At 31.8% G+C, this 14,086-nt stretch overlaps 1 protein-coding gene across 2 annotated transcripts; it reads right to left on the reverse strand.

Annotated features, from left to right (window-relative positions):
- Nucleotides 1–621: 621 nt before the first annotated feature.
- On the reverse strand, nt 622–13,077 carry cact (NF-kappa-B inhibitor cactus). Of its 2 annotated transcripts, XM_011056448.2 has the most exons (4): nt 10,169–13,077; nt 7,378–7,730; nt 3,684–3,761; nt 622–3,055 (listed from the first exon to the last, which is right to left on the reverse strand). In XM_011056448.2, the coding sequence occupies exons 1-4, from the start codon at nt 10,762–10,764 to the stop codon at nt 2,655–2,657; spliced, it is 1,428 nt and encodes a 475-aa protein (XP_011054750.2). In that variant the 5' UTR covers nt 10,765–13,077; the 3' UTR covers nt 622–2,654. The 2 variants fall into 2 exon arrangements, with proteins under 2 accessions (XP_011054750.2, XP_011054751.2); XM_011056449.2 differs by lacking the exon at nt 3,684–3,761 and having other exon boundaries at nt 10,169–13,072.
- Between the last annotated feature and the right edge of the window lie 1,009 nt (nt 13,078–14,086).

Genomic DNA, 14,086 nt, shown 5'->3' on the forward strand with positions numbered 1-14,086 from the left:
AAAAATTAAGAGGTGTTTTTTTGCATAAAATGGAAGCTTTTGAATTGAGGCCGATTAAAAAAAATTTTTTTTTCTTGTCAGTCTAATACATATATAGTGAGTACAAAAAATATTTGTAGAGAAAAAAATATTTTTTTAAAAAACAGTTCTAAAAAATAAATATTATCCAGTGAAAAATGAATCATCGAATTGATGTCGAATTGATATCAATACGATGATTTCAACACCAATTTGATGTCGATTCGATGTTTAATTAACGATCATTTCTTGCTGAGTAATTAATAATTTATTCATAAAGAATAAAATAGACTGTATGTTTCTTAAAATTATATACACCAAAAAGATATTAATTATAGAAAATATAACATTTAAAAAATAAGCTAATAAAAAATTGTATTGTTTGGATGTTCAAAAAGTATTCATACAGTCGAGAAATTTAGTTTCTAAAATCAGGAATGCATGCGAAGCTCATTAGTTTTTGTTAGAACAGAATGTATTTAGTGCATAAAATTGCTAATTAATATTTATTTTCTATAAATAACATACTTTTTTTGTAAAAAAATTATGTTGTACGAATACTTTTTGCATTCATTGTATGTATAAAAATCTTGTATCACGCACTGCGCTTTTTTATATCATTGTAGTATATTTTTAAGAAATTTTTTTTTCGTTGTACGGAAGTATAATAACAGAATGTCGGGGGCAATATACATATCACGAAAAAGATGTTGTTTCCTCTAAACCTATATAATTCTTACGTCGTGTTTGCGATGTGGGAATTTCCAGATTTCCTCGTGAGACTGTTAATTTAAGTGATATTGTCTTCTTGTGATTTTTTGTTGTAAATAATAACATCGAACAGTATGAGACACAAAAGAAAGAAAAATCTTTCAATTTCTCTCAACATCGTCTTTTTTTATTAAAAATAATTGAGTTTAACATATATAGGAATATAACAATAATAACATTGTTATGTCCTTGTTATTAATATAATCGTGGTTATGCTATATTTATATGATTTTAACAGAAGATGACTATGTACATGAATGAAAAGAGATCTTATTATACATTCTTTTAACGACAGCGACCTTAAATTACTAAATGAACACTGATTCGATTGACGTTTAACGTTGATAAATATCTTGTTTTGATTCTTTTTTTCTTTGCTATATTAACATAAATAGACGTATATCTTGCACAACTATCTGACCCATTATCTCAGCTGATTAGAGCGTCGCGCTAATAACGCATACTGTCGTATCGCTCTAAAGTTCCATACAAAATACAAGAGAATAGCGATAGCGATAGAAAGAACACCAGATTTCAACTTATCAGATATCGAATATACATCGAAATATACAGTTTCTGATGAATTGAAATCTGGTTATTTCTATCACTATCGCTATTCCCTCGCATTGTATCTGAAGCTTAAGTCGTACGTAAAAATTTGATTATATTTCGACTAAAACGTATTTTGTCAAAGACACGTTAACTTTTTATTATCATATCATATTGTTCATCTTATTATCTATGAATTAATATATATAAATTAATATATATAAAACCTTTGTATATAATAAAATCTTTTTTTCGTAGATATATGTTCTTTGAATGCGGATCAATATTTCTCTATTGACATTATATACACTTTTTCTATTTACATTAAAATACCGCACTCACAAGGCGCAAATATTTTATTCTCACGTTGTCATACATTTTAGAACAATTACACTTTGTTGATCGCAGATTTCATTCCATCAATGTAGAATCGCGGATACTCGTGTTAAAATACAAATTGTATTTTCTTCTATTATTTTTATAATACATCATTTCAGAAACATGCTTCAGAGTATTGTTCATTTATTTATTGCACATTAATAAAGAAAAAAATTTACTAGAATTATTTATGTTTACATGTTGTTGCTTCATTCGTTGAATATTTGTTAATCGCGTATAAGTTTTTTTAAGATCTTCGACTTTTCCATACATTATATACTTCTTTATTCGTACTTGTTTATCTTTCGACATATATCGATTTGACAAACATACATGTAATTTATAATTGTATATTATAATAATATAATAATACTCGTGAGCTCAAGATGCATTTTTTAATCGCGCGCGCAGGTTGAAACTTGAGAATGCCTGAAATTCCATTTATCATGTATCTATTTAACTAGCAATTTTCTCCATTTTCATTGTTCATCCATTCATCCTCATCCAATTCAGTGAATTAATATGATGTCAAGTCGTCAAAATTTGCGACTTTAATTTAATTCGCGAAATGCGATTATTATTTAATGTAATAAAACTAATCTTTTTCTTAAGCGATCACCGGAATTTAATTATCTAATTAATTAACAAGTATTATCAAAAATTAAGATTTTGTGTATTTATTATACGAGTATATATACATATATAATGTATGAAACCACTTTTGCACGAGATATAATGTTAATCATTTTGTAATCTTGTTTCACTGCAATCGTCCACTTGAATTCGACAAAACCGTCATTTTTATAATATAATTCGAGATTCGTTTTCGTATGTATGCACATATGTTATACATGTTTTTTTGTCAATTTTGTTCATTCTCACTCATCTTACAGTGCTTAGAGTCCGTTCGATTAATCGGATACTTATCAGTGAATATTTTAAACTTTCAATTCGACTGCGTTTTGCATCTTGACGATCGCGAACAAATAACTCGTCTCATCATAAGTTTCATCCTCGGAATTGCTCTCCAAATCCGAATCCGAATCCGGCAGCGGCTCCGGTTTTGCGCCATATCGCACCAGTTCTCTGGCAAGCTGGCTGTCGATACACAGTGCTAGCTGATAGGCCGTTAGGCCGCTGTACATCTGTGTGTCTAAACAAGGCTTGCATTCTTGCAACAAGAAGTTAACTACCGATCGACATTTCCGTTCCATTGCAAGGTGAAGTGCTGTTTTTCCCGCTAAAGCTTCCCTCGCCTCGAGATCGGCACCGAGACGCAACAGAAGACGTACCAAGTTCACGTGTCCGTTAGTGGCGGCCAAGTGCAAACACATCTCACCTGAAATCAAGAAACCGGAGATTAAATAGTGTTTATGAAACAACAGTATTTGGAAAAAGAGTTTCTATTCTCTTATATTGTTATTTATTATTTATTTTTGGAGAATAATCATGTATAATAGAACACTGAAGTTATATAATATCAGAAGAATGTCATCATGATTTTATTTGTCATTTAATATTTAATTGCAATCAGCTGATGGCACAATGCCTTCGCGCGAATTTTGATGTTATATGATCCATCGACGATACATAAAAATATCAGTTTTATTCTTATCGCCATATACATCATCTATTATTATTGTATGCAATTGTTATAGATAAAAAATATGAACGCAAAATTTGTTGTTTGACAACGCATAATCAATTGTGTACAAGTATTATACGTTATTAAATGATACAATATAAATACCATAATTAAACGCGCGCGCGTGCACGAGGTACGAATTTATGATAAAAAAATGAGTGCAGCTCAATTCACATCATATAGCGACTTGCACTTAATTTTTCAACTTTCCTATTAATTTCCCTTGAACCAGTAGGGACATGGGAATGCGCACATCAAAACGAATGCATATAGTCTAGTCACATACTTGTCGTGAGATATAGATAGAATTAGGAAGACATACGGTGACTCATTGTCGTTGGAGATTTCGCTGGTGTCTCGCGGTCCAAACTAGGCCCGCGCTGATTGAAGTAACTTGTATCTAAAATTAATAGTGTACCACGTTACTAGTTGCATTGGCAGAATTTAACGACATACTTGCGTATATATCATATATTGCGTCGACATCGATCATCTCGTTGCCAATGGTAGAAATAAAAATCTAATCATCGTAGATATTAATAAACATAATGGTATATGATATGAAGGGTCGCTTCAGTTTTTTTTTTATCATGCTATAGCTACGTAGAATCGATTGCAATGACTGAATTAAAAGAATTAATAGAATTTAATTCTATCTATAATACGTTTGTGTCTAAAGAATAAGAATGTCAGCGTTGATGAGGCTAATAAATTTAAATCATAGATCATATTTTCAAAAAATTTAGACAGATATATACTGCCACGTGAAATAAAAAGTTTTATCAAATTATTAATGCTTGTTTAAATTAGGAAATTCAAAGACTACTATTGCGAGACTAGAGTTAATGAAGAAAAATTGAATTTTTAAGGGCGAAAATTCAACAGAAGTCACCGACGTCGACGCCGTTGTGGAGTTTTCCGGCCGAATGAGACGAGGCAAGAATATCGAGCAGCATGCAAGTTATAGTTCTACAGATATTTTTAAGTATCAAGAACATCTGCTCTCTAGCTCCGATCTCTTGACACGCCCGCGTCATATGATGTAATACGTGCACACACACAAATATAATATAGGATCATGCCAAATTCCATCGTGTGTACAAAACAATCCCTCTCGCACAGCTACGCTAAACTATTTGAAAAATATTCGCTGGTCTTTTATCGACAAATGAGCTTTGCGTCGATTTTGAAGCGTTTTTCTATGATAAAATTTAAAATAAGAATTGTTAACAACTAAAAATAGCCCTTACACATTGGAGAATTACATACTGCGCAAAAAGTGTTTAGTATAATGTGGTCATTTTCGAGACTAACTATACAATATCTTTTTGTATACAGAATTATAAATGCATATAATTATTATTACTAACATTAGAGCGATAATAACTATAAAATGGAGCTCTCGTAATTATAACTTCTCAATGGATACTTATACATATATAATAATATATGTGCACTGAAAAAAAATATTTAAAATATCCGTAATTATAATTTCATTATAAAATAGTTATGATTACGAGAGCTCCATTTTATAATTATTATCGCTTTAATGTTAATAATAATAATTATATGCATAATTCTATATACAAAAAAATATATACCTACACTTTGATTCAAGAATCTTACAAGAATTCCAACTATGTGAACCAATTATATGAAAGTCTTGTAAACAAAATAATCTCTTTTCTCGAGAAGAAATAATAATGTCGTGTTTGTGCCTTTAGAAATAAATTAAATTATAATGAAATTGCTTTTGCGGAAACATCAATTTTATTTAATTCCAGCTATGAGCGTGTTGCAAAATTCATCACCAATTATCTTCCACTGCTTGTTTTAAAGGCAATTATTATTTAATCGTAAAACTGAAAGCGCATTTCTCGAAAAAAGAGAAGAAAAAAACAACCTTGGAACACAATTATTCTAAATGAATAACTGATCTCTCGGTCACGCGAAAGAAGGACTTAGGACTCATTCAAGTCATTATCCTTAATTGTAAATCTGAATGAATAGTGCGAGTTATCTAACGAAATGCGCGTAGAATTTTATGAAACCACATTCGTGGTTCCGCCCTCGAATTCGATCACAAATTCATTACAAGCATGCACCACGCTTCGCACGTGCGTGCGTGTCTATAATATAGGTGCGTTATCCGCGTCGCATGAACTTGCAGCGGAAATATGCGCCGATGACGCTACACGGGATTTCCAAGACTTTTAAAAGTTCATGAATATTTCACAATATCTGTTGATCAAAGTAATTTTTTTCTTTTTTTATTTGTCGCCATCGTGAAAATCTTAGATTTGAAAGAGGAGCGATAGAAAGCATCTAAATGCTTTTTTCGCTTCTAACGTTTTTTTTTCTTTTTCTTTTTCTGTCTTTTTTTTTATTATAAAGGTATATGAATTTCTAATTTACGTACTACGCGACATGCATCTCTTTCTCACAATGTCAAATTTTGCAGATTTCAAAATTCAATTTATTCACGTCAATAAATCGCATATTCAACTTATTGTCAATTTATTCGATTCTTAATTTGTGATGACAATAAATATAGTCATTTCCAATGGTAACTCAATAATGGATGTACCGATGAGAGATACTAGTACATTTACACTCGGGGAATTCCTACGTTATTATGACAAAAAGAATAGCGTCCGTCAGGTAGAGCGTGACAATAATACGACAATAATTATTGAAGAAATGTGTCAAAATATGCCGCATCATTTATAATCACCAATCGCGATTAATAACAACAATGTCGTAGTACATTTTTTTTGCAATATTTCGATGTACGCTATATTGAATACCTAAACGAATATCTTTTTTAGAGTCTTCATATATTAAGCCTATTGTATAATTATGTAATTGTATATAATTGTAAGAATTGATCAATCACAGTCGAATATTCTTCTCGTATTCAACAGTGATTGGTAATTTCTTACAACTACAGTTACTTACAACTACGCAATTGTAAAATGGGTTTCAGCTAAATAAAAATTCATGAAAATGCGCGCGTGTGTGTGTGTGTGCGTGCGTGCATGTCCATGCGTGCGCGCGCGCAGAGTATATACTCATTTCTATAACCGCATCTCCAAAGATTATTCTCGCGAAAGTGTCGTTCTTAATCATTTAATTTATGCATAAATCGTTTGCACTCTCGATATTGAATAATCTTGATATTGAAAGAATTGCAAATTATTCTGAATTAACAAAAAAAAAGTTGTATTGAAATACGTAGAATACTCAGACAGCGATTTTTGAAATTCAAATTACATCAATCAGATTAATGTCTTTTTTTTCTTGCATAAGTAATTGAATATTTCCCATGTGCCTAAAACGATGAAACTTTCAAACGTGATTCTCGAAATAAAAGTGACGAAATTATAAGAAACCCACATGACTCCTCGTGTCCATGTTCGCTATTTGCGAACCTTATATAGATGACTTATTCTATGCGGTAAAAGCAGTTAGGATTTTCCTACTAGCTCGGTATCCTTCATGACTATCGTCACGTAAACGACATTGATTCTTTCCCCACATTATGATGATTAACGGCAATTATGTTGCAAGCTTCCAAATAGCTGCTGTCGTACAACCGCAGGGAAAATCATAGATCATTAAGGTAAAACATACAAGAATTTTTTCTCGTGCTTACATAATCTTTCAGCTACGAATGCGCTGTTTCGTCCTTATAATTCCTTTTCAATTTTTGTCGGTATTCATAGTCAACCTTATATTTACGGCTTCCTTAAATTTATCTTTATATGTTCAGTAGCCAATAAAATAATTCTTAGTGCATCTGAAGATAAATTTAAGGAAGCCTTAAATATAAGGCCTGACTATGAATATACCGGGCATTTGTATATAAATAATGCTTCTTCTATAGTCTCTATTATTATTCATCATTATAAATTCTTTTAGTACCTATTATTATTCATCGCTATAAATTATATAGTGACTGTTCCGAAGAAAGAGAAAGAACAGACCAATAATATTTAGCAATATTTAGAACCTACCGCTATAGTTACGCTGCTCTAAATTCTGAGGTAAAGCTGGTACTATTTGTCCGGGTATCAGATTATTCCTTTCCATTGGGGACAATGGATCCGTCAGTGCCTTGGCACAAGCAAGATCCCCATTCATGCACGCTAGGTGGAGAGCTGTGTTTCCATGAAAATTTCTCAAAGATGGATCTGCACCCGCCAGAATCAGTCGTCTAACGATTAGCGACTGATTCGTCAACACTGCCAGATGCAAAAATGATTGCCAGTCATCGTTGTAGATGTTCAACAGACACGGATGAGGAGCCAGCCTTATCAAAATGAGCGCAGCCTCCACGTAACCCTGCATGATCGCGATGTGCAATTGCCTGTGACAATAAATGCGTTATGTAAGAGTAAGTTGCCAAAAAGAGTTGATACAAATTTGAGGTTTGCATTATAACTCTTATAACTTAACGCTCTTATTACTTAATTCTTAATCCGAATATTTGTGGCCCGATAATTCTTTCATTTCTTATTTACATTTTTCAACGTGTTATGTTAAAATTTTCTTTTAATATAAAGAGGCATTTTTAAAATAAAACTTTCATATACATAATTTATCGTTGTCAATCAGCTAAATTTTAAAGAATTTTTTAATAAAACTAGTTTAATCGAATCGGTCAACAAATTTCGCCAAATATCGTCACATCACACACATGTATGTATACACATATACGTCATTAGATTTACGTAAACACAAACGTTAGTCAATTAACATATTGGTGCTTGTACATGACTGAACTTGTGCCAGTTTGTTAAAAAAAAATTCCTGATTAAATATTATGCATTCTAATAAAAGAAAAACGAACGTGATAATTAAGTGATTTTTAGAGACAATGGTCATGTTCAGACACAACTGTTGCGGAATGGTTCGTGAACTGCTATAGTTCGCTGCTATTGATGTATTCTTCTAGATCATCTAATAGCAACAAGAATTCACGGATTCACTTTATAACAGCTGAATTTGCTGAACACGATCATTGGCTACGCCTTCAGCAAAAAAAGCAGCTTTGCAATCATTATAAAATTCTTTAGTATAATTGGTTTTGCCCTTAATTCTTCATTGAATCTAAATATATTAAATTAAAATATTAAAGAATTGTACAACAATTGTAAAATTGTACAACAATTGTAAAGCTGCTTTTTCTGTTGAACACAGCCAATTATTAATTAGGTTGAATTATTAATCGTCGATTAGTTTATGATATGATAGAAATTAAGCAGTAAAAACTTCTCTCATTCTTTTCCTCACTTTTTTACATGAACGTAAACTTGAGGAAATATATCTCGCACATGAGATTTGACACGAAAAATTTTTTTGATTTCAAAAATTAGTTCTGGTATCCTAAATATCGATATCAAAATATAACTATATATTTTGTTAGATAATCCGAAGAGATTATCAGCCCAATTATGCTGTGTAAATTTTGCTGTGTCCATAATTTTTCGTCAAGTTACGTAAATTATTATATTATTACGATTATTATTATTATCAGCAAACAAATTTGAAATATTAATGACAAAAAGAAGAAATTAACAGAAACATTAAATTAATTTGAAATATTAGCGATAAAACTCGATAAATTAATAGAACCAACCAAGGACAAGTTATTTTTATTTTTCGGGTTGTGTAAATCGGTCTTTATTAAACGAAATTGTGTCATAAATTATGTATAGATGTTCCGCTAGTACCATTATTTTTCAACGGCTGATCTATTTACATAATCTATTTATAAGCAGCCTCTAAGAAATGATTTCTATGTATAATTATATAATATAAAAATTATTCAGCAATATACTTTGTTAAAAATTATTTTCTATTTTTCCAAATATCATATTTCTATCCAGGTTAGTAAACACAGAGGCTGTACATATTTACATGACAAAATTTTATTATATTTTAGACATAATTTTATCAACATTAAATGCTTGAAAACAATTTTAACTGATACGTTTATATCCGATGATTCCAGATATAATAATAATGAGTTGCTTAGAAAATACGAATTATCAGCAAAATTCAAATAAAAAATTTTTTAAAAATAAATTTAATCTGTAGAATATGTATCATTTGTTCAACAATATTTTTCTCTCTTTTGGACAATTAATTCCTCGCTCATAAAAGTTCCAGGCTTTTAAACATCATCTACTGAAAAATTCGCACAGACTTTCTGAACGATCCAATAATTTATTGCATATTAGATAATAACATTAGATAACCTAAGTACAATATAATGTTAGAATGTTAATGGTCAAATTTGAATTTGTGACAAAATAAAAGAGAGGGATAGAAATTCAAAAAAAATTTAGTGCAGTAGAAAATCATTTTCAATTAAGGTCTTATGCTTAATATAATTTTTTAAATGTCCAGTTCGAACAAATTGCGCGCTGATTATTTGTAGGTCTTGAAATATAGTCTTGCACAAATGCAATATCAGAAATTAAGTTGACAAGTAACTCAATATTATTGACGCTAATAAGTAATAAATTATTTACACTGCTTTAAAGATGTTTTATTAATATCAATAATATTAAATTACTTGACGATTTAATTTGTAATATTTTGTAGTATTTCAGCTTCAGTGTAAGACTATGTTTCAAGACCGACGAATAATTACAATTTATTTGAACTAAAAATTGTAAAAATTCACACAATACATTATTAAGCACTAAGATCTACCTTGGCCCGAATATGGCCCCCTTCACTCGCGTTTCATATAAATTAATAAATATATAATAGATAACACAAATATGTCAAACTCACGTGTCACCATCATCGTCCTGCATATAGTAAAGCTGCCAAGTATTCTCATTAATTATTGCACATTTCTTGACACCTTCTTGCTGATACTCTTTGAGCAGAAGATCGTCCCGGTGCTGCCTCAGTCTTTGGTTCGATTTGAACCCCGTTTTTACGGGCATTAGTTTAAAGATTGTCGTCGGCTCGGGTTGAATTCCGCTGTCAATGGCGAGGGGATTCAAGCCAGGGAGCTGAACGGGTTGCTTTTGCAAGGTGAGCTGGTTCAGGCTTTCGCTGAGGTCGACGTCCACGACGCCGCTGTCGACGACCGCCGCCACTATCGCTAACGATAACGGCGATACCGAGGTCGTCGCTCCCGATGTCGATGCAACTTGCTCGTTTATCCGCCAATTGTCTTCCTGTCGCGGCTGTGATACACAAGACTCGCGAATCTCGTCGCTGAGCTGCATATTGCCAGCCGATAGAAATCCGGAGTCGACATTATCGTTCACAAACTCGTTGTCATTGTCGTCGTCGTCATTGTTCCCATCGTCCCGCAATCTCTTCTCGACTCCTCGAACACACTCCTCCTGAGCGCTCTCGCTGGAAGAGCACCACATTTTTGGTCGATCTTCGCGGTCCTGATCGCGGAGCGGCGGAAAAAGTATTTTTTCTTCCTCAACTTGAGAATCGCTCGTTTCGGAAAATAAATAATAATCAACACACTGTCACTTTTGTACTGCGCCGCGCGATACGACGTGACGGTAAATTTACGTGATGGTAAATGCCTTCTTTTTCTTTCCTAATTATATTTCTAATAATTCTAATCCGTGAGATTTGTTATGGATGTTCCATTTGTGTTCTCTGTAATTTGTATCCGACGCGAAATTCTCTTTTGGTATGAATACTTACTTCGTATTATCTTTCGCTGTTACACACTGTATATAAGTTATTGTATGTCGTCAATTCTTTCGATACACTTTCGAGTCGCTCGTAAGTCGAATCTCCTCGGCATCTTTCTCATTCGCTCTCGCCGACGCGTATATAACCAGTCTTCTATTCCTTTCTTCCTATTTTTAATTGTTACTCTCCACTTTGAAATGCGCGCGTATATATTCTCTTTTTTTTTCTTCTTCAACCTGAAGGTTCGACTTGCGTCAGCTGTGGACGCAGTATTATTCTGTTTTACGTCATTTGCTGCACCAGGAGAATGAGATGCATTTGGGCTGATTTCTGTTGCAAAGAGATAGAAAGCGCAAACGGAAAGCGGCTTGATCGGGCTTGTCGTGATATCGAATCGTAGTCGAAATATTGCAAACATCCGCAAACCTCATCGTCTCACGTCTCGAAACAAACTGTGAAGTGCGAACGAGTGCGGAGTAAATGGGCGAGTTGACTCGAGCGTCAAGCGAACGATAACAAAATCGTGCCGGATAAATGAGACGGAACTCTCCACTTTCGTGCGCACGCGCAAGAAATGTCATTGACCACGTGACTGATCTTGACACATCTGTACCACGGTGCTGTACGCAAAGCGTCCCTGTATGGGACCTATCATGTAATTATAAAGTATAAAGAAAAATTGAGTCCCGGTGAAATGAGTTGATTCTCACATACGTTGTAACTTATAATGTGAATAAAAAATGTTATATTTTATATATTTACACACACACACATACACACACATATACACACATATACACACATATACACACATATACACACACACAGAGACACACATATACACAAACACAGAGACACACACATACACACACACACACACACACACACACATACACACACATACACACACACATACACATACACACACACATACACACACACACACATATATGTGTACATACATGATGGATATCAAATGATGGATATAGTTCTTGAGCTATCAAAAGTGTAAAATCGCCTCACAAAGCACCTCTATTGATACATCCGGCCCATAGAACTCAGATTTCCAAGAGGATGTTCTGAGGACATTCAGACAATGTTCGCATATTATTTGAACATCCTAAGAAAGTTCCCAGCAAACGAGAATGAATTAAAATGGATTGAAATTTTTTTCTATCCGAATGCGTATTTTAAATAGCGAATACTTTTTTTGGATTTAATTGGATTCAATTGGATTCAATTACATTCAATTGGATGCAATTGGATTGAAAAACTGCATTTCCTATTTAAAATTTTGAATTGAATAGTATTCACAATGTGTGTTTTGCACAGAAAAAGCTAATATTATTTTTAAATTGAAAGGCATAGAGATATGCTCTATGCAATTCCTATAAATGAATAAAATGCATTTAGGATTGAGAACATTTATAAATATAACATTCGTGAATCAATATTTTTAAAAATCTGAATCCATTTCAATTTATTTCAATCCATTCTCGTTTGCTGGGAGGTTGATTTAAATGAAAATGACAGATCTTGCTCGGTTTCTGCTATCAATCTGCTGTTAAGTTATATCAGTAGACTCTGCTCAGTTTCTGCTCACAATCTGCAATCAGATTCTGTTAGCAGGATCTATTTGATTTCTGCTAGTATAATTTACAACAAATTAATAAATAGTAAACTCAGGTCAATAAATTCAATGAGCTATAGTTAGGTATAACAAAGTAATATTTTTTATTCAAAAATTATATTTTTTGACGATAAGTTTTACCGGTACGTTTCAACTATACTTAGTCTTCATCAGCCGCAGAAATACATAATTACCCTTAATCAAAATTACATTAACATATTGTAAGGATCATTTCACATTCGAGTTATTAAATAGATACGGTATAACATAACCATATTATATTTAATCAATTTTGTTAAATAATAGACGTAATGATAAGTCATGAATCCAAATCACTTCATCGATTAAAAGGGCAGTATGAGTAAAAGAAAATTCCATTTCCAGTCGTATTATTGATGTAACTTGATGTCAAAATAAGATAGTTGTACATATCCTTAATATTATTGGTAGATAAATTAAATAAAATAAAAATAAAAATATCATCAGAAATTGAAGCTATAAAGATATTATAGATTATAACTTAAACATATCTTTAACAATTAAAATTATATAGGTAAAACAATAATAATTTTAAAATGTATGTATATACATATATATAAAAATTGAACCAAAGCACAAACAAAATATAAATAAAATCGCTTTCAGTTTTTTATAATCAAATTAACAAAATTAAATAGAGTTGTATATACATAATTATAAAGAAATAGAGAATAATTATGCAACACTTACATTATGAAGGCAAATATAAATTATATATATATTGGTTTGCAACAGTCTATTGCGAATACAAAGTATAGAATTTAGAGTCGGTTAACTATTCCGATATAAGACAGATCTTGACAGATCTCTCGTGAGAGATTATATTAACGCAAATGATACCGCATATATATCAGAATGTCAAGATACAAAGAAACTAAGCGCTATCGTTTTTGTTATTATTCGAAATTAAATTTAATAGATAAATATTTATGTCTAGAGATTCGGTGTCTTTTTTCAAATTTATATCATTTAACTGTTCTTTTATATACAATGTTTTAGAAATGAGTCTTTTATTATAATTTGATTCAGTATCCATTATTATAGTATTCTTTCAATCAAAACTATGATTGCAATATATTCCGTTATAACCGAATGTCTAGATGAGTCAAGCTTTATATTGTTAATATGCTCATTTATTTTAGTATTGAGTTTCCTCTTCGTTTGCTTCACATAAGAAACGTCGCAATTGTTACATCGAATCTTATAAATTACATTATTATTGTCAGATATATTTTTTTGTTGTTATAAATTTATTCATTTTCCCAGATAACCAGACGTGTCGAAAGCACGCACTGTAAATTTATGCTACATATTATGTTGGCAAAAATCGGGCAGCAGTCGAATACGATTTGTCATTTCAATTAGCATTA

The sequence above is a fragment of the Acromyrmex echinatior genome, chromosome 9 (assembly GCF_024713525.1).
Source record: "Acromyrmex echinatior isolate Ae372 chromosome 9, ASM2471352v2, whole genome shotgun sequence".
Taxonomy (NCBI): Eukaryota; Metazoa; Arthropoda; class Insecta; order Hymenoptera; family Formicidae; genus Acromyrmex; species Acromyrmex echinatior.

Coding starts and splice junctions, on each gene's coding strand:
- cact (XM_011056448.2), bottom strand. CDS start 10,764: ATGTGGTGCTCTTCCAGCGAGAGCGCTCAGGAGGAGTGTGTTCGAGGA. Junction 3,762..7,377: donor AGAGCAGCGTAACTATAGCG/GTAGGTTCTAAA, acceptor TATTAATTTTAG/ATACAAGTTACTTCAATCAG. Junction 3,056..3,683: donor TCCAACGACAATGAGTCACC/GTATGTCTTCCT, acceptor TCTTGATTTCAG/GTGAGATGTGTTTGCACTTG.